The following is a 27475-nucleotide window of genomic DNA, read 5'->3' on the forward strand; positions in this document are numbered from 1 at the left end:
TTTTTGTATTATAGTAAAGTAATTAATAAAGAATCCAAAAACCATTGTTATTTATATTAAATTGTCGCTAATTATAGCGACGTTTCAATAAACTGTTGCTAAATATAACAACGGTTTCAATAAACCGTCGCTAATTGTGACGTTTTTTCCAAAAATCGTCGCTATATTTAACTGTTGCTAAGTGCGCTAATTAGCGACCATTTAAGTAACAACCTTCGCAAAATTTTCCGATTTTACCTCATTATTTTTTTGTAGTGAATTCATAGTTTACATTTATTGACGAAGTAAATGTTTTGTATAACTTCATAGGTTTTGTATGCTGAAGTAATTGATACGAACGACTTCGTTGTTATGAAATTATGATGAAGTAAATATATTATATAACTTCACCATAATTTTATTTGTTGATGTATTTGGTATTTTGTTACTTCACAATTTACATTTACTGACGAATTAGTCGATTTGACAGACTTTTTTTTGTATTATAGTTAAGTAATTAATAAAGAATGACTTCACAATTATTGGGTTGTATTAAAAGTTAACTACCGGTTCATCTTTTACAAAGTAATTAAAGGAAATTAAAAGTTAAGTATGGTTCATTTTTTTACTTTATTAAATATAAATGTTAATTTTTTGAACTTTTTACTTAATCAAAACTACTCTGTCGAAGTAAATGTTACAAAAAATTAGAAGTGAAGTCCGTGTTTTTTAAATTTTGAAGTAAAAAATAATGTTTTACTTCGCCGGTGTTATTACCGAAGTTAATTGGTATATAATACTGCATAATTAATAATCGTCGAAGTAACCAGTGGCGAAGTAAAAACCAAAAATTCTACTAGTGGCGCTCTTCCCAACTCTTTAATTTTTTTAAAAATTATGGTAAGTAACAATGTTCCTAAAGTTATATTAACAACTTTAGTTTGATCATTCGTTTGTGAATGATAAGCATTTGAAATTAGCAATTTACTACAAGTTTAGCTCATAAAATTTTCCAAAAATAACTCAAAAACTTAGCATCAAGATCAGAGAAAATTGTCCTAGGCATAACATGCAACCTAACTTCTCTAAAGAAAAAGTATGTGATATTGGACGCATCATCGGTTTTATGACCAGCTATAAAATGTGTCATCTTGCAAAACCTATTGACAAGAAGAAATATGTAATCCCTCCCCTTCTTAGTCCTAGGAAACCCCAAATCCAAATCCATAGAAATGTCAACCTAAGGTTCGTTAGGAAGGGGAAGTGGAGTATATAAACCATGTGATTATGTTCTAGATTTAGCTTGCTTACAAGTTATACACTTATCACAAACATGTTCAATATCACGTTTCATATGAGCCCAATAAAAGTGCTCATGCAGTGTATTCAATGTCTTAGCTACACCAAAATGCCCCATAAAACCTCCACATGTGCTCCTTAACAAGCAGTTCAGGAATTGAAGATCTACGAATGCACAATCTATCTTCTCTAAGAAGAAACCATTATGCAAGTAAACTTTATTATGTGAACCATGCATACATGTCTATAAAATCTCCTTAAAGTAATCATCCAACATAGTACGTACCTCAGTGATAGTGCATCGGCCAATATATTTTCCTTACCTTCTTTGTACTTGATCACGTAAAATAATGTTTCAATGAATATGACCCACTTGGCATGCCTCTTGTTAAGATTTTGCTGCATCTTTAGGTGATATAGACATTCATGATCCGTATAAACACAAATGCTTAGGCCTAAGGTAGTGTTTCCACGTCTCAAGGGATCTCACCAAAGCATATAACTCCTCGTCATAGGTTGGGTAGTTCGGGGCTGCTCCATTCAGCTTCTCACTAAAGTATGCAATGATTCATCCTCCTTGGACCAACACTCATCCAATACATACACCTGATGCATCAGATTAAATTTCAAAAGTATTAGCGAATTCAGGAAAAATAAGTAAAGGAGTATTAATTAATTTGTAATTAATATCATTAAAAGACTTCTCTTGCTCCTTGCTCCAATTGAATTGGACGTTCTTCTTAATCACCATCGTGATGCGTGCCGCTAACGTGCTAAAATCCTTTACAAACCTCCCATAGAAGCTTGCAATATCATGAAAGCTTCAAACTTTACCAATAGTAATAGGTGTTGGCTAATCTCTAATAGCACTTACCTTATCCTCATACACTTGTATATCTTGTAAACTCAACAAAACCAAGGAAAACAAGTTTGTTTGTGAAAAAATTACACTTCTTTATATTAGCATAAAACTTTTCAACTTTAAGTGTTATTAGAACAAGTTTCAAATGCTCAACATGTTCATCCAAGTTTTTGCTATACACTAGTATATCATCAAAGTATACCACAACAAACTTTCCTATATGCGCACACAAAACATATTCAACCGATCTCAGAAAAATTCTTGGCGCATTACTAAGTCCAAATCTTCTATCTAAAATTTCATTTACTTGCCGCTGAAGCTCCTTAGACTCTTTCGGGTTTTTCCTCTATGTTGGTCTGTATGTCAAGGCACTTCTGGGTACCTAATCAATTTGGTGTTCAATTCCTCTCAACGGTGATAGTCCTTGTGATAGCTCATCCAGAAATACATCATCAAAATCCTACAAAAAAGGGAAACAACAATGCTCGGAAGTAATCTAGCTATATCACTTGTGTTTAGGAGAAACTCCTTATAAATAATTAACTCAAGTGGATCATTTGTGTGATGGATTTGTTTCAACTCACTTTTTTGGGTCATATAAGTATTTTTCTCGACCTCTTTTCTCTCATTTTCTTTCCTTTCTATGGTCACCTCACTCTTTTGGTCACTATTTTTTTGACCAATTTTTTTTTGATCCTCTAACACTTGCTTTCGAGACAATGGAAGAAGTGTAATAGATTCCTTCTTTAGAGTAAATGAGTACCTATTTTTGAAATCATAATGTACCACCTTCCTATCGTATTGCCAATGTCTTACCAATAGAATATGAAAAGTATGCATTGGTACTACATCACATAACACCTCATCCACATACTTCTCAATCGAAAAGGATAAAAAAACTTGCTTGTTCACTTTCACTTCAGCACATTCATTCAACCACTTTAATCTATTGGGTTGTGGATGGTTCAAAGTAGGCAAACCCAAGTTCCCCACAAGTTCACAACTAACCACATTGATACAACTCCCTCCATCTATGATAAGCTTGCAAACCTTCTCATTCACAAAAAATATATGGAACATGTTTTCCCTTTCATTAGTCTCCTCCTCATTAAATTGTGTACCCATGATACGTCTAATTACAAGTGCTTCACCTACAACAATCTCTTATTCCTCATCAGGATCCTTCAACTAGGGCATCTCATCATCATCACCCTCATTATCTTCTTCACTTTCAGATTCCAACTACTCATAGGCAGTCATTGTCATAACTCTCTTTTTTGGACATTGGATAACAATATGACCAAATTTTTTACATTTAAAACATTTAATATCTCTAGAACTATTGTACGAGTTTTAGATTTATCTTGCACTCCTTGCATAGGTTCTTCTTGCTTGGGTTTGAATTTGGGCTTGGTCACCACTTTACCTTCACGTTTTTAAATGTTTGGACGCCTAGAAAATGATGAACTTCCCACTTGATTGGTGAGATCAACTTCTCGCCTCTTGATTTGTTGCTCTAGTTTGATCACCATTTGCACAATCTTATCCAAGTCCATGTAGTGCCTAAGATCTACTTGGCTTTGACTCTCAATGTTCAAACCACATAGAAAACGTGTCATTGTAGCCTCATCGTCCTCCTATATGTTGGTTCTATCATGGTTACTTTGAAATCCTTATGGTAATATTCGACACTCTTAGTAACTTGCATCAAACTTTGTAGCCTCTTAAACATCTCACGATAGTAATGGGTGGGCACAAATCTCTTTCTCATGACCCTCTTCATCTCATTCCACGTATTGATTGGTCTTTTTTTTTTTTACCTTCTCATAGTGATCACAAGCTAATCCCACCAAATAAGTGCACAGTCTAAAAATTCAACCATCGTCAACTTAACCTTTTTGAGTTTGGAGTAGTGGTGACAGTCGAACAAAAACTCTACCATCTTTTCCCACTTTAATTAGGCTTCTGGATCAGATTTTCCATGAAATGACAAAATCTTCATTTTAATTCTACCTATGTTACCATGTTCACTACATCCTTTGTTGTATCTCCCACGTACAGCCTCTTTTCTCCCGAATCCCTGATCACGTCCATTCCTTACCCAATTCTCATTCTTATTCTCATATCGTCTTCCATATCATATTCATCATCTTTTTCTCCTCTCACCATATTTTGAGAATTAGATTTACTCACACTCACAACATGGTATGAATTTGGGACTCTTGTCTTAGTTTATACTACATCACCCAACTTCTCAGAAATCTCAGCACTATCAAAAATCTAGGAAGCTGTTTATGAAACATGGACAAATAATCTGTAATCATTATTTGTCAATATGAGATATTTGAGAGCTTTATTTTTTTAGTACAGCGCTGGAACTAGCCAAGAAAGCCTCACATGACCTTTCACTTCATCAAGTTGAGAAGACCAGATATGAACATTCAGAAGTTTATCAAGGATCCTCCGGAGAATTAAACACCTCTTGTTTCATCACTCACTGAAGATGACATCTTCACTAGACGAGCATGGGGATCATGGCTCTGTCTCACATAGATAGACAAAGTTAACTTTTCGTTTAAGTTGTATCAAAATTCTATAAATGGATATTTTCGATTAAGTACAATGAAAGGAAAAACTACAAGCTTTGCAGAAGAAATATTTGGAAAGAAAAGAAATCTTCCGTGGAACAGCAAACTGTTGGGGGAATAAATAAAATCGTCGAAAATATTTGGGCAGACATATAGGTATAACAACGTAGACCCCATGCATGAAAATTATAAAATTAGGAAATTAATTTAATTAAATGATTTTGGACGTATGAATGATATATTTTGAGTGACTCAATTATTAATTGTGTATTTTGTTTGATTCCATAATTTAAATATTTTCATACGAATATCAATGGTTGGACGGGGCTGGAGGACCGAAGATGATTAATATGTTAAAGATTTAAAAACTAAAATTTTATTTTTAGTTAAGAAAATATTTATTCTAAAAAATTTAATAAGTTTAGTCGAGTTTATTCTAAAATGGTTGGACGGGCTGCCTGGATCGAATTGTGAAGGTGATTTACAACAGGTTTATCATGGATTTAGGTGGAACATCAGATCTAGAACACGTTCTCGTAGGTGGCCGATTGGATCTTATTGGTTTGGCACGTTCTTGGGCTCAATCGGTTAAGGGTTGAGGGTAAGTGTGCATGGGACCGACTGGAGCCATGGTTCCGACCCTGGGGGTCTGGACAGAGGCTCAAGACAGCCCATGTACGGCTGGTGGTAACGTGTGGCTTGGGTCAAAAAGGGTAAGCCGGGCGAAGGTCATGCTTGTTTCTTTCGAGCGATCTAGTGAGCAGGGGTTGTAGCCAGGGGCTTGGTCGGTACAGGATGGTTCAGGTAAGTCCTAGGGGTGGTAGGTTCGAGGCTGGTCTGGCGTGGTTTGGGCTAGAGTCGAGATATGGGCTTGGATTGGAGATAGGGTTTCGGTCCTTAGATGCAGAAACTCCAGCGGGTTGCAAGGGTCTTTTGAGGGTCTTGTATGGTCTGAACATGAGTGTTTTAGGCATGGTTAGGTGTCGTTAAGTCATGGTTTAAGTTTGGGAATGTTTGGTTGCGTTTCGGGTTGATTCGGGTTAAAACCGGGACCCGACCGGGACTCGGGTCCATGTTTTAAAATGATTGTTTGAATGTAATGCATGTGCTCGAGTTTACGTCTATGAAATGATTATAAGTATGTTTTAATGTGTTATAATAAGTTTGGATGGATTCAAGTCGAAATTTTAAGGTCCAGGGGTAAAATGGTTAAATTAGGATTTCAAGAGAAAAATGGTCATTTTGCACTAGAATTGAGTTAAATGTGTTAGAGTAGGTGTCCATCGAGCCAAGTGTTGGCCGATAGTTTATGTTGAAACTTTATATATAAACAATCTTTATTTTAATTATATTTCAAATTATTGTTTTGGCACATCTTTATCTGTATAACCATGCTAGTTGCATAGATAAAGTTTTTGAATATATAAATAGTAGAAAGAAAGAATATGAGATGCTCATATGATGAGTATCATAAAACTCATATTTGGAATACTATATATTTTAAACAGTTCCTAGTCGATTCAGCCGCCGTTAAGAAGGATAAAGGCTGCTCGAGTTTGAGACTAGTATCTGAGATGTGAGTACCATGTTTCATTGGTAGGGGACATTATGATGTGCAAACATGCAGATAGGTGCTCCTTGTAGAGTGCACTGAACAACCTTCCATAAAGGACTTTCCAAGTGGTTCACAATTATCGAGTGGAAACGTCATAGTTTATGGTTGTACACCATTAGTCCTTCTGACCCGGGACAACATTGAGACTCTATATGCTAGCATTGCACTTTGACTTGTTTACCACTCTCATGGGGTCATGAGGTGGGAAGGTTGGGTGTTTTGTCGAAACATATAGAAGTCGATGCATTGTAGTCGGGGATTCACCACTTACCTTCGGGTATGGATATCCTATGTGATCTCATGTGTTTGTAGTTTGAAATATCTGATCAGAGTGTTGGTGGTAATTATGAAAGTGGTTTCATAGATTACACCATCGATGCAACTACGACATGACACATAGTATCGATTCTTTGACAGCTCTCAATATACCAATAGTTGTCGAATCGATCAGGATATATGAGATGAAGGGACCATACTGTACGCTAACCATAATATATTGGTTCTTACAGGCATTATCATTTGATACCTAGGGAAACATGTAAGCGATGCTGCTAGGCGTTTAACATGATTGGTTGGGTACTATCAGACTTGAGTTCTAACGTTCTTATTATGAAGGAGTTGATATGTAAGAATGGAGCAACTGGGGTATGCTCATACAAGGACATGTTTAGTCTCGAATCACATTGAGATGTGAATCCACTGCTAGTTATATCATTGAACCATTGAGGGCCACACAAGTACTAGCTTTCTAGATCCCGTTGGGAAAAAAATAGTTCAATGTGTTGAACGGCTTATAAAGGAGTTTATAAGCGCTAACAAAATAGAAGTATGACTTCTATAATAGGAATATGGGGAATGTGACTTTTAATTTGTGAAAATGTTGCTAAATTAAAAGTTGGCCAAATAAATAATGTATTTGAAAATTGTGATTTTTATAAACATTATTAAGGACTAAATAAAATTAAATTCAAGTGTTGAATTAAATAAACACTAGTTGACCTAGTGGAGTCAAAATAATTAAATTAGTTCAAGTGTTGAATTAATTAAATAACATTGGGCCTTGTAGAGCCCAATTAGAAATAATTATTCAACTAGTGGGCTTGAGTAAAATCAAGTAATGTTTAAATGATTTCAAATGTGTGAGATATTTAAATAAAAGTCCATGAGCCTTGTAATAGTTACAAGCCCAAACAAAATTGCATGCTTGGAAGGTGAAGGATTGGAGGCAATTTTTGAGTTAATGGCATGACATGAACATGCAACTTTTACACTTTAACTTTTTACACAACCAAGAAAATATCATCCCCTTCTCTCCACAAGCCTTGGCCGAAATTTTGATGTAATTTTCCCTCAAAAATTTGCTTCTTCAATTGTTGAGGATATCACAACCTTCTCAAAAGAAAAATCCTCTAATTTTTCTAGTGCAAAATTAGAGGGGATCTTCCTAGTTGGTGGTTGGCTTAATTTTTGAGCAAGGAGTGCTGAAAGGAGGCTTGTAGATTTGTTTATCCATTGAAGAGCTAAGTTGTTTAACAACTTAGTTGGAGCCATCATCAATCCTTTGTGATTGATAGGTAAAATACTAAACACACTATGAATGTCATTTTTGTGTTTTATGTTATTTGCTACACACTATATGTAAGGGTGCTCGGTTTTCTTTTAAAAAATTTTGTTTTGAAACTTGCGTTGTGTATCCGGGCACCGTAACCGATCCGTTTTCTAGTGGTATCATTAGCTAAGGTTACTATTTTGTGTAGCAAATACAAGATATTATATTGAGAACCTATTTCTAACCGCATGAGAAATTCGTCGCAACAAATCAAGGCCGGTTTTGGGAGGATTTCGGGCAGAATCCGGAGACGTAGCTCCGGCAACGGCGATGACGACTAGGGTTTCCAAAAATATTTTTGAATATCAAAGTGTCATGGGCCTTGAGTTGTTGGACCATTAGATGGCTAACACAATTTGTGAATTTAAATGGGCCAAAATGTTTTTGTTAAAAATGTCTTGTTGGGCCCTTAAGTTTAAATCCACAAAATTTGTATATATTTTCTCATAAAATAAATAATTGAAGTTTGACTTTAATTATTTATAATAAATTATTATTTACAAGAAATTCGGTTATAAATAAATTAATTAGAAAGTTGGCAAAAGAGTTTGTTTACTTTGTTGATTTAATTTATAATCGTGACGGTTAGTAATTGGAGCAATATATATAATATTAGATCAATTAATTATTGTGATAATTAATTGATGGTGTATGATATGTGATATTATGCATGAAGGATGATCAAAAGCCCAAGCCCAATTTGTTAGGTGTATGCTAGGATATTTTGTGTTGAATGATTGTAATAATTATCAATTTATAAATGGCTTGGTTTATAGCCCGTTCCCACCCCATGAGATGTATCCCTATTTGCTATGGATATTTATTTGTAAATATTAGTATAGTGGAAGATCAAGATTGGAAGATGGTGTCCATGATTCTTATGAAGATCGAAGACATGTAAATATTGGAGGCTTATGTAATTGTGCATTTGAATCCAATGCATTCCCTATGATTGGACCTAGGCTCGTGTTTGGCTCACACGGGCCATTAGTTTTTGGGATGATTGATCTCCTTGGTTAGTTTACTATTTATAATATATATGCATGATATATTATAAATAATGAGTATATGCGTTATTATTATGATAATAACAAAGTTGCATGAATCCGGAAAACATACGATCAAACATGGCGAGCTTTTAAACAAAATTAATGATGAGATCTTTCAAAATTAAAAACCCTCATTTTGAATAAGATTCAAAATTAATATCAAGCCCGAAAAGGAGAATTATAAATGTGTTTATAATTTCCATGTCTTCCATCGACAATGGGAGCATGATGAATGCTACCCGTGCTCGGGGCTCGGCTCATATTATTGGGGGAGCCCTGGATACCGGAAAGCTGTGACATTCATTGACATGGTGATGTGAACTACGTGGAACTCCCATGATTTCAGCTCATATTATTGAGAGAACTCATGGCGACCGTTCATTAAGCATGATGAATGCTACCCGTGCTCGGGGCTCGGCTCATATTATTGGGAGAGCCCTGGATACCAGAAAGCTGTGACATCCATTGACATGGTGATATGAACTACGTGAAACTCCCATGATTTCGGCTCATATTATTGAGGGAACTCATGGCGACCGTTCATTAAGGTTCAATATCGATGGGTAAGTCTTGGCACGTAAAGATGAACGCTGTCTGATATAGATGGATTTTACGTGTTTTTCATATTGTGTGATAGTTCATTGTGTTGCATATATCGTTTAAATTGCATGCGTTTTGTGTTATTTTATCATAATTTATGTTTTCTTGTTGCTCATAAGGCTCTTGGTTGAAAATACAGGTAATTCGTGACTGAACTGAAAATAATGGGAAAATTTAAAAGGCCATCCGCCCGGGCGGAAAATTATGTCCGCCCGGGCGCCTGCAAGGTGTGAGAAAGAAGAATTTTCGCGAAGGTCATCCACCCAGACGGAAACTTATTTCCGCCCGGGCGCGTCGATTAAAATGTTGGAACAAGATTTGCGAAAGTCATCCATCCGGGCGGAAACTTATGTCCGCTTGGGCGCGCTTATAATTTTGGAAAGATTCTTGGCCAATTTTTTTCCTTATTTCTGAATGGGGAAGGATTTGGAAGAACCCTAGGCACGAAAACTAGATTGATTCAGCAGCCAAGGAGTCTAGAGAGGGAGAAAAGCTTGGAGAAATTGCTTGGAGTTGAAGATTCGAAGATTTCCAAGCATCGTTCTTCGCAGATCTCGTTTTGTCTAGTATTTCTTGTTTAGAATTCATCGTTTAAACATTGTTTCGTTTATTTGTACTATGAATTTGAGAAGCTAACTAAAATATTTGGTGGGATTTAAGGGGATCCTACCCCGAACTTTGATTTAGTTAATTTATATTTTGATTTTTGCTTTATTCTTGAGTATGCTACTGTTTTTCATTGTGTTGATAAAGCGTAGCTAACTTTAACAACGTTTTATATTGCGATTGAGTAGCATAGCCCGTGGATCTATAATTTACATAGACATATGAAATTTGATACACACCGATAGTCATAGTCTGGTAGGACGAAAACTAGGAGATTTCATAGATCGAAATGCGATGCACTCTTGATAAATAATTAAATACATTTAATTACTTCATTGAGTAGAGTTAGTTTGGCATAGCTCGAGAGGGCATGTTCAATTGAATAGGAAATCTCGTCGGAAGCGTAAATCACTATCGAACGAATTAATTAATGAACGAGGGGTCGGTGAACAGAAATTCCCAACAAATTCATTTCTCATTAAATTTTAATCAACCATTCTAGATATTATATCTAATTATTTAATTCCTGAACATTTTTATTTGAATGTTTATTTGAGCATAGTAGTAATAAACAACCATTCAAATTTCGTTGCTAAAGATTTGATAACTGGAATTAATAATTTTAAAATACAGTCTTCAGTGTAACGATACTCATACTCTCGTACATTATACTATTACTTGACATCGTGCACTTGCGTTTAATTTTCGAGCATACAAAATAATATTTTTATTAAGGATTCAACAGTGCAAGTTTTGCTCGATCAAGTTTTTGGCGCCATTGCCGGGGACTGTTAATTCAAAATTTTATTTTTAGTTATTTTCTTTAGCATTGTTTTATTTTTCTTGAGCTAACACTCCACATTCTATTCCAAATATCTTTTCCAGTGCATGCCAAAGTCACTTGACGTGGAGCTTGAGCAGTTTGATCCGGAAATTGAAAGAACTTTCCGCAGATGAAGACAGCAGCAGAGACTGAAGGAACTGATGGAGAGGCACGAGCACGAGCATGAGGAGGAACACCATGAAGGCAGACATGTTGAGATGCCACGCCGCATACCGATGCTAGAGTATGCCCACCCTTCTTTGGATGGTGCACGCCCCAGCATTGTGAGGCCTATTGTGCGGGCAAACCACTTCAAAATCAAGCCAGCCATAATTCAAATGATTCAGAATACAGTCCAGTTTGGAAGATCTGCAGTAGATGACCAAAACACGCACATCGCAGATTTCCTTGAAATTTGCGATACTTTTAAATTTAATGGAGCTTTTGATGATGCTGTTAGGTTGCGTTTATTTCTTTTCTCCTTACGTGACAAAGCTAAAGCATGGTTAAATTGTTTTACTGTAGGTTCGATCACCACATGGGAGGACATGGCGAAAGCGTTTCTCATTAAATAATTTCCTCCATCTAAGACCATGAAGGTGCGGGCAGACATCACCACATTTGCTCAGTTCGAGCAGGAGTCTTTATATGAGGCATGGGAGCGTTTCAAAGATTTATTACGAAGATGCCCTCATCATGAACTGCCACTTGGGTTAGTCGTTCAAACCTTTTACTATGGCTTGCTTACTCCTAATCGTACTATGATAGATGCTGCTGCTTGTGGAAGCCTCTTGAGAAAAACTGCTGAGGAAGGATACGAGTTATTAGAGGAGATGGCTGCTAGCAGCTATCATCCTCAATCTGAAAGGAACAACCAGCGAAGAAGTGCAGGAGTTCATCAGGTAACTGACATTTCCGCTATTACTGCACAACTTGATGTCTTGAATACAAAATTGGACGGCTTGAATATGGGTTGCACGGCTATGCCTCTTCAAGAGATATTTTGTGAAAAATGCGGAGGAGAACACTATATTAAGGACTTTCAAGACAGTGGTCCTTTTTATGTGCAAGAAGGGGCACCAGTGAATCAAGTGGGAGTCCAAAATCGTCCATGTAATTATCCATATTCGAACACATACAATCCTGGATGAAAATAACATCCCAACTTCTCATGGGGTGGCCAAAATAGTCAGAATCGACCATAGGGAGGACAATCATATGGAAAACAACCAATGTACAGATCTGACCCTCCTATAGAAGAAAAGTCCAATTTGGAGCAGATGATGTCTAAATTCATCTCATCTACCGAAACTAGACTCCAAAATCAAGATGCATCGATAAAGGGGCTAGAGAATCAGATTGGACAGTTAGCAAAGATGATAGCAAGTAGAGAGCCGGGCACCTTGCCAAGTAACACAATGATCAATCCAAAGAGCAAGTGAAGGCCATCGAGTTGAAGAGTGGAAAAATTTTAGAGTCTAGAGGGCCATAAAAAATCAAGTACTGGATGAACAGACTAAGTCATCAAAAGGTAAGTCTTCTAACTCTACACCAGCACCCACTGCACAATCTAAAATTGTTATCCCTCCACCTTTTCCTGCAGCATTAAAAAAGGCGAAATTAGATGCGCAATTCGGTATGTTCTTAGAAGTATTCAAGAAATTGCACATCAATATTCCCTTTTCTGATACTCTAATGCAAATGCCAAGCTACGCTAAATTTCTGAAGGACGTCTTAGCAAACAAGAGAAAATTGGATGATCACAACACGGTTAATCTAACTGAAAATTGCTCTGCTTTGGTGCAAAACAAGATCCCACCGAAACTTAAGGATCCAGGGAGTTTTTCTATTCCTTGCATGATTGGTGATGTTGTTTTGCATAAAGCTTTGTGTGATCTTGGTACGAGTATTAATCTTATGCCTTTGTCTGTGTTTAGGAAACTTGGATTGGGGGAGTTATTGAGAATGTGCTAGTGAAAGTGGACAAATTCATTTTTCCTGCAGATTTCGTGGTGCTCGACATGGAGGAAGATATAGAGATGCCTTTAATTTTGGGGAGACCATTCCTTGCAACTAGCAAGGCTCTAATTGATGTGCAGGAAGGGAAGTTGAGATTGAGAGTGGGAGAAGAGGAGATTACTTTTGGCGTTTTTAATGCACTTAAGCACACACTGCATTCTGATAGTTGTTATAGAATTGATTCTTTTGATTCTCTTGTGTTCATTTATGTGCAGGATGCTCTTAGGGACCCTTTAGAAGCCACTCTCATTACTTAATCATGAGAAGACGAATTGGATGCAGAGAAAGCCGAGATAATGGCATACCTCAATGCCAACTAGCCATGGAAGAGGCCGCCAATAAGGATGAGATTAGAGGACTTGGGGGATCGAAGAGACTTGATCCCTCAGAAGTCAAGCCTAGAGGAGCCACCAACTCTGGAGCTCAAGTCATTACCTCCACATCTGAAATACGTCTATCTAGGCGAGAATAATAAACTTCCTGTGATTATCTCTTCTTCTTTGACAGATGTGATGGAGGACAAACTGTTGAAAGTCTTGAAAGCGCACAAGAGCGCATTTGCATGGAAAGTGGCGGATATCAAAGGGATCAATCCATCGGTTTGTATGCATAAGATATTAATGGAAGAAAAGTACTCACCTCTCGTGCAGCCTCAAAGATGACTCAATCCAAAGATGCAAGAGGTAGTGAAGACCGAAACTATTAAGCTTCTCGATGCAGGTATTATCTATCCTATTTCAGATAGTGAATGGGTAAGTTCTGTTCAATGTGTGCCTAAGAAAGGTTGGATTACGGTGATCACTAATGAAAAGAATGAACTTATTCTCACGAGGACTGTTATGGGGTGGAGAGTATGTATTGACTATAGGAAATTAAATGATGCTACCTGTAAAGACCACTTTCTCCTTCCCTTTATTGATCAGATGTTAGAGCGACTAGCGGGGCATGAGTTTTACTATTTTCTAGATGGGTATTCGGGGTATTATCAAATCACTATTGCACCTGAGTACCAAGAGAAAACCACTTTCACTTGTCCTTATGGAAATTTTTCTTTTCGCCGTATGCCTTTTGGTCTTTGTAATTCCCCTAGTACATTTCAACGCTGCATGACTGCTATATTCCATGATATGATTGAAACATTTCTTGAAATATTTATGGATGACTTTTCTATCTTTGTTGCAACGTTTGATGAATGTTTGCAGAATATGAAGGTGGTGTTGATGAGATGCGAGGAGACGAATTTGGTACTAAATTGGGAAAAGTGCCATTTTATGGTGCAGGAAGGCATAGTGTTGGGGCACAAGATATCACAACATGGAATAGAGGTGGATAAGGCAAAAGTGGAAGTTATCAAGAACTTACCACCTCTGACATCCATAAAGGGAGTTAGAAGTTTTCTAGGCCACGCCGGTTTTTATCGGCGTTTTATAAAAGAATTTTCAAAAATTGCCAAACCTCTATCCTCCTTTACTTATGAAAGATGTGCCTTTTGATTTTAATTCTGACTGCATACAGGCATACGAGGATTTGAAAGAGCGCTTGGTGACGGATCCTGTCTTGGTGGCACCATATTGGGATCTACCCTTCGAGGTCATGTGCTATGCCAGTGATACTGCGGTTGGTGCTGTCCTTGGCCAAAGGCGGAACAAGGTATTTCACATTATATACTATGCAAGTAAGACTCTAGATGAAGCGCAATTAAACTATGCCACCATTGAAAAAGAATTACTTGCAGTAGTATTTGCACTTAACAAGTTCCATTCATACCTTGTTTTGTCAAAAGTAATTGTGTTTACTGACCACTCTGCCCTTAAATATCTGCTTGCTAAGAAAGAGGCCAAACCACGATTGCTTAGGTGGATATTACTTCTCCAAGAGTTTGACCTCGAAATAAAAGATAAAAAATGTGGTAGCTTATCATCTTTCTAGACTAGAGCATGTTAGTACAAATTGTGAAAACGATGAGATAGATTATTGGTTTCCGGATGAGCAGCTGCTAGTGGTGAAAAATTGTCCCTGGTCTGCAAACTTTGTGAATTTTCTTGTTACAGGCTCACCCCTCCCCCAAATTTAACAATTCACCAAAGAAAGAAATTCTTTTCGGACCTGAAATATTATTTTTGGGAGGAACCCTTCTTGTTAAAAATATGTGCATATTCTATGATCAGAAGGTGTGTTGCAGAGGAAGAGTTTGGTCAAATTCTCAACCATTGCCATGACCTTGAGGTAGGTGGTCATTTCGGACCAACAAGGACGTAATCTAAGTTACTTGAATGTGGCTTCTTTTGGCCAACCTTTTTTAAAGATGCTCGTTCTTGTGTGCTAGCCTGTGATAAATGCCAGCGGACAGGTAACATCCTAAACCGTCATGAAATGCATTTAAATAATATAATTGAATGTGAGGTTTTTGATGTGTGGGGGATAGAATTCATGGGACCGTTTCCCATTTCGTTCACGAAAAAATATATTTTGGTTGCGGTTGATTATGTATCTAAGTGGGTAGAGGCAGAAGCATATGCCACTAATGATGCTCAAGTGGTCCTGAAATTTCTGAAGAAAAATATTTTTAACAGGTTTGGGACACCACGAGCAATCATTAGTGATGGTGGCACCCATTTTTGTAACAAACTCTTTGAAACTTTTGAGTAAATAATGTGTCACACATAAGATTTCTACCCCCTATCACCCCCAGACGAGTGGTCAAGTGGAAGTGTCGAATAGAGAGATCAAGCAGATTTTGGAAAAAATGGTAGGCGTCAGTCGTAAAGACTGTTCAATGAGGTTAGATGATGCTCTTTGGGCATATAGGACTGCTTTCAAAACACCTATAGGCACTACACCATATAGGTTATTGTTTGGTAAAGCATGTCATCTACCTGTAGAGTTAGAGCATCGGGCATATTGGGCAACAAAAGCACTAAACTTTAACTTTACTTATGCAGGTGATCGACGTCTTCTTCAATTGGATAAGTTGGAAGAATTCCGGAATCTGGCATATGATCTCGCACTATCATACAAGGAAAAGACAAAGAGGACTCATGACAGGCCAATCATCGAAAGGGAATTCAAAGAAGGCGAAAATGTCATACTCTACAACTCCCGGTTGCGACTATTTCCCGGAAAATTTAAGTCACGATGGTCTGGTCCATTCGTGATTTCTAAATTGTACCCATTGGGAGCTGTAGAATTGCAAAATGGAAAGGATGGGACATTTACGGTCAATGCCCAGCGACTGAAGCACTACATGGGTGGAACAAATGAGCCACAACTTGGAATCACCCGGTTCCAGGATAATCTGAACTGAAACTGACCGACAGTCCAGCTCTCGACTATAAATTGAGAACCACCTCTTCTCCCTACTTATTCCGATTTTACTATTTCGTTATTTATTTATTTATTCTACTTTTTTTCGATTTACAAAAAAAAATGAGGGGCAGCGAACGAGGTCCGCGCGGGCGAAAATTTATGTCCGCCCGAGCGCGCCCCCTTTTAAAAAAAAATTCAAAAAGTCACAAGTCATCCGCCCGGGCAGAAACTTATGTCCGCCCGGCGGGTATCGATTTTTTTTTAAGATGCAGACCCCTTTTCTTCTCCCCATTCGAACCCTACTCCTTCTCCTTCAAAATTTCGCCACCTCCTCTCTCAATGTCACTAAAATCACTTGTTTGGTGCAAATTTCAGGTAAAATCTTGCATCACCACCTTCACCAAGCATCAAGAAGTCAATTTTCCGGCCACCCCTTTGTTTCTCCGGCCACCGCTGCAACTTTCCAGCCGCCACTGTGATTCTACGACGCTTCCTCTTTCGGATTCCGGCGAGTAATTCTTCCGGCGACACGCCACTTACTATGGGCATCTTGTTCTTCACAAATCATAAACTATGCCGCCTAAGAAAGCTCGGGTAAGTCACGATGCTTCTTCCTCATCATCTCGTAATTCCCAATTATTTGTGAATAATGCTGCTAAGGAACGATATGAACATGAAAAGATACATCGAGCCCCGATTCGGGAACGTGGTTTTCAGCTTGTGTAAAAAATTTTTATTATAAATCAAATTGAAAATAGAAGATGGGGAAAATTTTGTAGCCAACCGCAAGCCGCGGTGGCGCCAGTAGTGCGGGAGTTTTACGCCAATGCGGCTGAGAGGAGCGATCAAAAAGCAATTGTGCGAGGGAATTTGGTGGATTTTAGTTCAATGGAGATTAATAGGGTGCTTGAGACACCGGGTGTGGATAATTCGGTATATATGGAATGGGCTGCAGACCCCGACTTAGATTTGATGATGCGCAGAATTTGCTATCCGGGGTCTCCTCAAAGACACCTGGATCGTACACTTGTTTTGCCGAGAAATATTTGTTAGTCCCGGCTGCGATGTGGTATGCATTTTTGGCCACACGATTGATGCCAGTCGGGCACACTAGCGAAGTACAGAGGGAGAGGGGACTGTTGCTTTACGCACTAATAACCCATATGCCAGTCAATGTGGGGAAAATTATTCATTCACAGATCCAGCTGAGTATCCACAACCCGAATGTGGCATTATTCTTTCCCCACATTTTCACCGAGCTGTGTGCGGGCTCCGGGGTTGTTTTCAGGATGACGATGAGTGGTTGCCACTGACCAAGGCCCTGGATGACGCCAGCTGGCTATTGAAGACCGCGGTACGGCGGAAGGCCTTTCCTCAGTTTGGCCCTATATGGGACGGCTTGATGTTCGATCCACTGCCACAGCAGCCCCGACCACCAGCCCCGCGACCTCGACGTTGCCTTCTTCAGGACCGGATGGATGGATTTGCTGCATTCGCTGACCATCAGTTACAGTGGCAGGCTGTGAGTTAGACTTATCAGACCGCTACTGATGCCATGCTACGTCTGTCCCTGAGCCACAGTGGTATTGACCCGGCCCTCATGCCACCGCCTATGCCAGCCTTCTTACCGCCGTTTCAGTTCCACTATGCCGATGCACCAGAGCCAGAAGCTGGCGTCATTCCCCTGGAGGAGTACGAGGAGGATGATCATTGAGAGGGGAGTCACTTCTGTCCCTTCTTTTATTTCTTGCATTTCGTTTAGATCATTTTATTTATTTCTGTTTATGTTGCATGCTTGGGTTATCTTGCATCCATTTTGTATTGCACTATCTGTCTCTTTTTCTATCGTCTGTTGCATTGGGGACACTGCTCGACTTTAGTATTGGGGGGGTGGAAGGGTGTTGTTTTGTGTGTTCAATTTTTTTTTTTTGCTTTGTTGGTTTTATTTGATGGCATTTAGTTTTAGTCGTTTTGCATTGGTGTGTGTGTCAGTCGACAGTGTTCGAAGTAGCACTTGTTAGCCAAGGATGATTAAGAGGTGATGAGACATGCCCTGTCTGTCGTGTACTCGCACTTCTTTATCACATAATGTGGTGAAGACATGAAGTTTTATTTAAAACATTGAATTCTATTTGCACGAATGTTAGAACTAGAAGCATGCATGATAAGATGGTGAAATTTTAAAACCAAAGTGGGGAACGAAGAGGTTTGAAGGTATGAATTGAGCTTGAATATATTCTCTTGAATCGAGGTATTTATCAGCAGCGTTAAAAAAAGAGAACAATGGAGATGTAAGGTGTGGGAGAGTCGAATAAAGGAATGAATCCTATTCCTGGCTAAAGTTGGAGATGCAAGGTGTTGGGGAGCCGAATAGAGGAATGCAATCATATTCCTGGATAAAATTGTAAAACACATGGATTTGAATCTGAAATGAAAGGTTCTAACGTAGTCTTTTTATTACTGTATTCCAATTCAGTCAAAAAAAAGAAAGAAAAAAGATAAAAGAGAAGCTGCTGGTGATTACTTACTGCAGAGGAATAGAGGAGAGTAAGATTCACACTAACAGGCCGATTTAAATCTCTGATAATGGTTCAGAATGGATCCCTCTGTCATTTCTGATGCTAGGACTAGCGACACACACATACACGTTCAGGTTTTATTTGAAACAATGTCTAGACCAAGGAAAGTGCGAAGAGTTGTGCTTTTACATTGATCGACAAGGAAACATGTTGAGTTTCGCCGAGGCTAATTGATGACTATGAATTCACTGTCGAGCTACTTTGTGTCATGTCCCGTTTTGTCATGTCACCTGTTTTGCTCGAAGGCGAGCAAAAGGTTAGTATTGGGGGGTTGATATAGGTGGATTTTACGTGTTTTCAATATTGTGTGATAGCTCATTGTGTTGCATATATCGTTTAAATTACATGCGTTTTGTGTTATTTTAGCATAATTTATGTTTTCTGGTTGCTCATAAGGCTCTTGGTTGAAAATACAGGTAATTCTTACTGAACTGAAAATAATGATAAAATTTCGAAGGCCATCCGCCTGGGCGGAAACTTATGTCCGCTCGGTGCCTGCAAGGTGTGAGAAAGAAAAATTTTCGCGAAGGTCATCCGCCCGGGCGGAAACTTATGTCCGCCCGGGCGCGTCGATTAAAATGTGGAACAAGATTTGCGAAAGTCATCCGCCCGGGCGGAAACTTATGTCCGCCCGGGCGCGCTTGTAATTTTGGAAAGATTCTTGGCCGATTTTTTTACTTATTTCTGAATGGAGAAGGATATGGAAGAACCCTAGGCATGGAAATTAGATTGATTCAGCAGCCAAGGAGTCTAGAGAGGGAGAAATTGCTTGGAGTTGAATATTCGAAGATTTCCGAGCATCGTTCTTCACAGATCTCGTCTTGTCTAGTATTTCTTGTTTAATATTCATCATTTAAACATTGTTTCATTTATTTTTACTATGAATTCAAGTAGCTCACTAAAATATTTGTTGGGATTTAAGGGGATCATACCCCGAACTTTGATTTAGTTAATTTATATTTTGATTTTTGCTTTATTCTTGAGTGTGCTACTGTTTTTCATTGTGTTGTTAAAGTGTAGCTAACTTTCACAACGTTTTATATTACGAGTGAGTTCGTGAGAATAGCTTGTGATAGGATCGAGTAGCATAGTCCGTGGATCTACAATTTACATAGACATATGAAATTGGATACACGCCGATAGTCATAGTCTGGTAGGACGAAAACTAGGGGATTTCATAGATCGACATGCGACTCACTCTTGATAAATAATTATAGACATTTAATTACTTCATTGAGTAGAGTTAGTTTGGCATAGCTAGAGAGGGCGTGTTCAATCGAATAGGAAATCTCGTCGGAAGCGTAAATCACTATCGAACGAATTAATTAATGAACGAGGGGTCGGTAAACAGAAATTCCCAACAAATTCATTTCTCATTAAATTTTAATAAACCATTCTATATACTATATCTCATTATTAAATTCCTGAACCTTTTTATTTGCATGTTTATTTGAGCATAGTAGTAATAAACAACCATTCAAATTTCGTTGCTAAAGATTTGATAACTGGAAGTAATAATTGTAAAATACAGTCTTCAGTGGAACGATACTCGTACTCTCGTACATTATACTATTATTTGACATCGTGTACTTGCGATTAGTTTTCGAGCATACAAAATCATATTTTTAATAAGGATTCCACAGTGCAAGTTTTGCTCGATCAACGTCATATTATTGGATCCTAATCAAACGTGAGACAAAAGTTTACGTAAAGGGTTGCATGGAGATGTAATTGAAAACTACCTTTTAGAAATTATGATTGACTGATATTATTCGGGATCATAATTTGCTAATTGGACCTTACGTACCTACTGAGGAAAGGAGTTTCCCGTTTTCACTAGAGGGTAGTGAGAAATGTCAATACAGTGGGAGCAAAAATTTATGAAGTAAAAGTTCTTACTTTATATCTTACTAAATATTTTAAAATATTTATTAACATTTATCTGTTTTACTTTTCAGTACAAATTTTGACAATGTTTTCGATTCGCAATACGTTATCTGCAATACTCGACAAACATGTTTTAACTGGATCTAATTACCTCAATTGGCTAAGAAATTTGAAAATCGTCTTGAATTCGGAAAGGATAGCATATACACTTATTGAGTCGCCCCCTGTTGAGGCTCTGACTAGCTGCACTCCTGAGGAATTGCAGACTTACAAGGATTGGTGTGACCATGACTTGCGACCTAAGTGTTATATGCAGGCCTCTATGAATGATGAACTGCAGAGGCGTTTTGAGGATGCAAAGAGTGCTGCTGACATTCATTTGCATCTCAAAGAGCAATTTGGTGAGAAGACTCGACCTCTTAGGCATGCTACCGTCAAGGAGCTGATCACTTTACACATTCGAGATGGGGCCTCGGTCCATGAGCATGGCCTAAAGATGATTGGGCTTGTGGACAAGCTCGTTGGCATGGATCTTACGTTGCCTTCGGAGTTGACCACCGACGTGTTGCTCTTGTCACTGCCTTGCTCATTTGATCCTTTTGTGGTGAATTTCAACATGAACAAGCTAGAGCCTACCCTTGAGGAGTTGGTCAACATTCTTGTTACTTTTGAGTCCACCATCAAGAAAGAGAAGCCGGTTCTTTATGTGGGTTCTTCATCTGATACGAAGACTGGTCCACCTGGGAAGGGAAAGAAGCGTTTTTTCCAACGCCCCAAAAAGAATGTGCCCTTGAAGAGACAAGCTCCGAATCCCGTTGTGGCAGCCACACCAGTAAAGGCTGACAAGACTTCTGATATCTGTTATCACTGCAAGAAGCCTGGACATTGGAGGTGTAACTGCAGAGAATATCTTGCCTCGAAAGGTTCTGGAAATGGTATGTTCTATATTGAAGTAAACATTTCAATTAACTCTACTTCTTGGGTATTGGATACCGGCTGTGGGTCACATCTCTGTAATGATTTGCAGGTGATGGGAAGAAGTAGAAGACTAAGGGAAGGTAAGACCTTCTTGAGGATGGGCAATGGGGCAAGATTTGCTGCCAAGGATATTGGAGATGTTTCTTGCTTTTGAACAATGATTTTAAGTTAATTTTAAGAGATGTTTTGTTTGTACCTGATTTGGTTAAAAACATTTTTTCCATTTCTATGCTTGATAAAGATGGATATTATTGTTTATTTAGCAAAGGTGTTTGCAACATTTACAAGAATGAATGTGTAATTGGTACTGGAGAACTTGAAAACGATCTCTATAACTTAAAATTGAAAGATATTCCACTAAAAAATGTCCAAGCAATAACAACAACAAACAAACAAAAACAAGATACTCTAAATTCGGCACAATTATGGCATGCTCGATTAGGACATACTTCCCTAAGAAGGATGAACAAGATAGTGGGAGTAGTCATGTTTGATATGTCTGATATTAATTATCTCACGACTTGTGAATCCTGTCTGAAAAGAAATAGATTAAAATTCCCTTAAAGAGCCACGTGGAGCTAGCCAAAGGGTTATTGGATTTGATCCATATCGATGTGTGCGGTCCGCTTAGCATTACCACTAAGCATGGACATGCCTACTTCATCACCTTTACCGATGACTTTTCGAGGTATGGGTATGTGTATTTGATGAAATACAAATCTAAAGTCTTTGAAAGCTTCAAAGAATTCAGAAGTGAAGTAGAGAAACAGTTGGGAGTAAACATCAAGTCACTTCGATCGGATCGAGGTAGTGAGTACTTGAGTGCCGAGTTTCAAGAGTATCTTAGGGAGATTGAGATTCTCTCGCAGTGGACTCCACCTACTACACCGCAGTTGAATGGTGTTTCGGAGCATCGTAACCGGACTTTGATGGACATGGTTCGGTCTATTATGGGGTTCACGGAGTTGTCGCCATCCTTTTGGGGATATGCACTTGAGACAGCGGCACTGTTGTTGAACAATACCATTCAAAGGCAGTTGATAAGACACCATATGAGATAAGGATGGGTAAGCCTCCGAAATATTCTTCTCTTAAAATATGGGGATGTCCTGCTTATGTGAAGCAGACAGTGGGAGATAAATTGGATAGTCGATCCATTTATGTTACTTTTTGGGATATCCAAGGAATTCAGTTGGATACATTTTCTATCATCATCAAGAAACAAAGGTGTTTGTTTCTAGGAATACAACCTTTTTGGAAAAAAAATTTCTATTAGATAGAAAAGGGGAGATGTTAGAATTCGAAGAGGTTCGATAAACACTCACAATTGAAGAACCCACGCTCGAAGAGCCAAGAGAGGAGATACAAGCTCCTAGAAGATCCGAGAGAGTCTCGAGACCACCTATGAGGTAGGGTCTGCTTCATGAAGAGGTCCGTGATGAGCCTAACAATGGATTGATCCATTAACCTTCAAGGAAGCGTTATCTGATGCCGATTCATCCAAGAGGCTAGAAGCAATGGAATCTGAGATGAATTCCATGCATTCGAACCAAGTGTGGAATTTTGTGGATCCACCTGAGGGAACTGTTCCCATAGGGTGTAAATGGATTTTCAAGAGCGAAATTGGGATGGATGGGAAGGTATTGACCTTCAAAGTGCGATTGGGTTCAAAAGGATATACTAAAAGACAAGGAGTTGACTTTGCGGAAATCTTTTCTCCAGTTGTAATGTTCAAGTCTATAAGGATATTGTTGGCCATAGCTGCATGGTATGACTATGAGATATGACAGATGGATGTTAAGACAGCCTTTCTTAATGGGGATATTAAGGAAGAGATTTACATGTCATAAGATGAGTATCATGAAACTCATATTTGAAATATTGTATATTCTAAATAGTTCCTAATCGATTCAGCCGCCGTTAAGAAGGATAAAGGCTGCTCAAGTTTGAGACTAGTATCTGCGATGTGAGTACCATGTTTCATTGGTAGGGGAAATTGTGATGTCCGAACATGCAGATAGGTGCTTCTTGTAGAGTGCACTGAACAACCCTCCATAAAGGACATTCCAAGTGGTTCTCAATTATCGAGTGGAAACGTCCTAGTTTATGGTTGTACACCATTAGTCCTTATGACCCGGAATAACATTGAAACTCTATATGCTAGCATTGCACTTTGACTTGTTTACCGACTCTCATGGGGTCATCAGGTGGCAAGGTTGGGTGTTTTGTTAAAACATATAGGAGTCGATGCATTGTACGGGGATTCACCACTTACTTTCGGGTCCGGATATCCTATGTGATCTCATGTGTATGTGGTTTGAAATCTCTGATCAGAGTGTTGGTGGTAATAATTCAATGGGTTTCATAGATTACACCATCGATGCAACTACGACATGACACATAATATCGATTCTTTGACAGCTCTCGATATACCAATAGTTGTCGAATCGGTTGGGATATATGAGATGAAGGGACCGTACTGTACACTAACTATAATAGATTGGTTCTTGCAGGCACTATCATTTGATACCTAGGGAATCATGTAAGCGATGCTGCTAGGTGTTTAATATGATTGGTTGGGTATTATCATACTTGAGTTCTGATGTTCTTATTATCAAGGAGTTGATAAGTAAGAATGGATCAACTGGAGTATGCTCATATAATGACATGTTTAGTCCCGAATCACATTGAGATGTGAACCCACGGCTAGTTGTATCATTGAACTATTGAGGGTCACACAAGTACTAACTTTCTAGATCCCGTTGAGATGAAAAATAGTTCAATGTATTGAACGGCTTATAAAGAAGTTTATAAGCGCTAACAAAATAGAAGTACGACTTCTATAAGAGGATTATGGGGAATGTGACTTTTAATTTGTGGAAATGTTCCTAAATTAAAGGTTGGCCAAATAAATAATGTATTTAAAAATTGTGATTTTCATAAACATTATTATGAACTAAATTTAATTAAATACAAATGTTGAATTAATTAAACACTAGCGGACCTAGTAGAGTCCAAATAATTAAATTAATTCAAGTGTTGAATTAATTACATAACATTGGGCCTCGTAAAGCCCAATTAGAAATAATTATTCAACTAGTGGGTTTGAGTAAAATCAAGTAACTTTAAATTGTCTCAAATGTGTTTGAGAAATTTAAATAAAAGTCCATGTGCCTTGTAATAGTTACAAGCTCAAAGAAATTGCATGTTTGGAAAGTGAAGGGTTGAAGGTAACTTTTGAGTTAATGGCATGGCATGCACATGCAATTTTTACCCTTTAACTTTTTACACAACCAAGAAAATATCCTCCCCTTCTCGCCACAAGCCTTGGCCAAAATTTTGATGTAATTTTCCCTCAAAAATTTACTTCTTCAATTGTTGAGGATAGAACAATATTCTCAAAAGAAAAATCCTTTAATTTTTCTATTGCAAAATTAGAGGGGATATTCCTAGTTGGTGGTGGGCTTACTTTTTGAGCAAGGAGTGTTCAAAAGAGGCTTGTAGATTTGTCTATTCATTGAAGAGCTAAGTTGTTTAACAACTTAGTTGGAGCCATCATCAATCCTTTGTGATTGATAGGTAAAATACTAAACACACTATGAATGTCATTTTTTGTGTTTTATGTTATTTGTTACACACTATATGTAGGGGTGCTCGGTTTTTCTTGTAAAAAATTTTGTTTTGAAACTTTCGTTGTGTATCCGGGCACCGTAACCGATCCGCTTTCAAGATGTCCTGCTAGTTTACTGACACCTTGTAATGCATGTTTAAAATGTTTATTTGACATGAATATGGAATTTTTATAAAAATGCTGAAATACGTAGCATGCTTGTTTTCAAGAAAATTTATGTATGTGCATAAAATTTTATGAAGTGAGGAATATGATGACATGTTTGAAGAAGGTGACTTGGTCGTGACTATAAGAACACGAAACATGTAAGGCCCGGGCTCAGTTGATGGGTGAGAGTGTCGCAAATGTCCCCCCACCTGGTACCATTGTTATACGTAGATGGATCCATCGAACAACAGCTGATACGAAAGTCACAATTAATGTGTAGAGCCCAAATTCAGTACATGTAAAACCCATGCATTTATTTAAATTGTTAAATTATTTATTTAAGTTTAAAATGATGTATAACGATGCATGATCTATTTAAATTGCATTATTTTAATTATTTATGTTTATGTTATGCACGTTAAATATTTTCTTGAGGTTCATGTTTCAGGCGATTATTCGATGCGGGATCGAGGAAAAGAGACCGACGACGATTATGGCGATTTTAAAATGTGGTATTTTATTTTAAGTTAGGATTGAGGTATTTTAAAAGGTTTATTTAGTTTTTAGCATTTTTAAAGCTTAATTGATTTAATTAGTGATTTTAAGATTTTAAAACTTTTAAAGTTTAGCAAGTGTGCATTTCATTTTAAATTAAGGGATTTTATTAAGTTAAAAGTGGGTTAGCATTTTTAATTGTTTGCTAATTATTAATTTTAGCACAATTTAGCCCCTAATTAACCCTATTATTAACTCACACAAAAACACACACACACATATTTTTACACACACTAAACTTACGAGAGACACACACACATATGTCATTTGTCTTGTTTTAATTTTTGAGAACAAAACCTAGGGTTCATAGAAGCCTCTCCTCTCTGATTTTCTTAGCGATTTCGTTGGATTTTCTTCAAGAAAATCGTGCCACATTCGTCCCGGATCGTCCCTCGCATCTATCCCGCTTCGATGTCGTCGTTTCGGTATTTTTAAATATAAAAAGACATGTATAATCTTTTGTTTCTGCATCGATCTTGTTATATTATATGTCCTTACGTTTATTATGCGTAAAAATCCATGTATGTTGTAAAAAGTTTGAGCAAAAATTTGTTGGATCGGTTTTGAAACGATTTTAGATTTGAAAACTCGAAATTTACTGTCATTTTAAATACTGCGACTTTTTGGCCGATTTTCTGGAAAACCTTTCAACATATAAAATGTAGAAATTTTTGATACCTTCGATTTGATAGTAAATTTGAAATATTTGGATAAGAAATGAGTGAGTTATGATTGTTTTAGTTGGACTGCTCAAACTGCGTTTTTCGGAAAATACGTTCTTGATGTGTTCTTGAAGTTTTATTGTTGCAGGCTTCGTTGGGAACCGACGGGTGATCGCTGCTGTGTTTAAGTATGTTGAGTATGATGTTGGGATGGTTTGTGGTGTGTCGGATCGCGTCGATAGGCACTTGTTTGCATTAGAAGTGGTAGGATGTGTTTTTGTGTCAAATGTCGAGTTCACGGATTGAGTTGTGTTGTTTGTGATGCGCATTTGTTTTGGGGCGTTTGTTTGAGTTTAAATCAATGTAATATCATCCTAGGATGAGTCTCGAGGTGTTGGTTCATGGTCCCTAGGCTTGGATTGGAAGAATGAATCAACAAGTTAGTGAATTTTCGCGAGTTTACAAGTCCAGAGGCTACCCGGACCCCTTCCCGGACCCCTACAAGGAGTCCATGTCCATTTTTCCTTCAAAATGCAATTTTTCAGCATCTACTTGAACCCCGACACGGATCCTTACACGGGGTCCGTGTCCCTTTTAAAAAAAATTTAAAATTTTTTTTTTTTATTATTTTTTTAGGGATTGTTTTGGGGTTTGATGTTATGATTTAGTACAATGATTAAA

General features: G+C 37.9%; 1 protein-coding gene and 1 non-coding gene across 2 annotated transcripts; one reads left to right on the plus strand and one right to left on the minus strand.

The window, feature by feature from the left end:
* Positions 1-11623: 11623 nt before the first annotated feature.
* Positions 11624-13306, plus strand: LOC142521792 (uncharacterized). The gene is made up of 3 exons (XM_075624976.1): positions 11624-12143; positions 12634-12830; positions 12968-13306. Exons 1-3 carry the CDS (start codon positions 11624-11626, stop codon positions 13304-13306), a joined length of 1056 nt encoding a protein of 351 aa, XP_075481091.1.
* On the minus strand, positions 11628-11733 carry LOC142523507 (small nucleolar RNA R71). The gene has a single exon (XR_012814697.1). It is a non-coding gene; the product is annotated as a small nucleolar RNA R71 (small nucleolar RNA).
* Positions 13307-27475: the final 14169 nt, after the last annotated feature.

The sequence above is a fragment of the Primulina tabacum genome, chromosome 13 (assembly GCF_025594145.1).
Source record: "Primulina tabacum isolate GXHZ01 chromosome 13, ASM2559414v2, whole genome shotgun sequence".
Classification (NCBI taxonomy): Eukaryota; Viridiplantae; Streptophyta; class Magnoliopsida; order Lamiales; family Gesneriaceae; genus Primulina; species Primulina tabacum.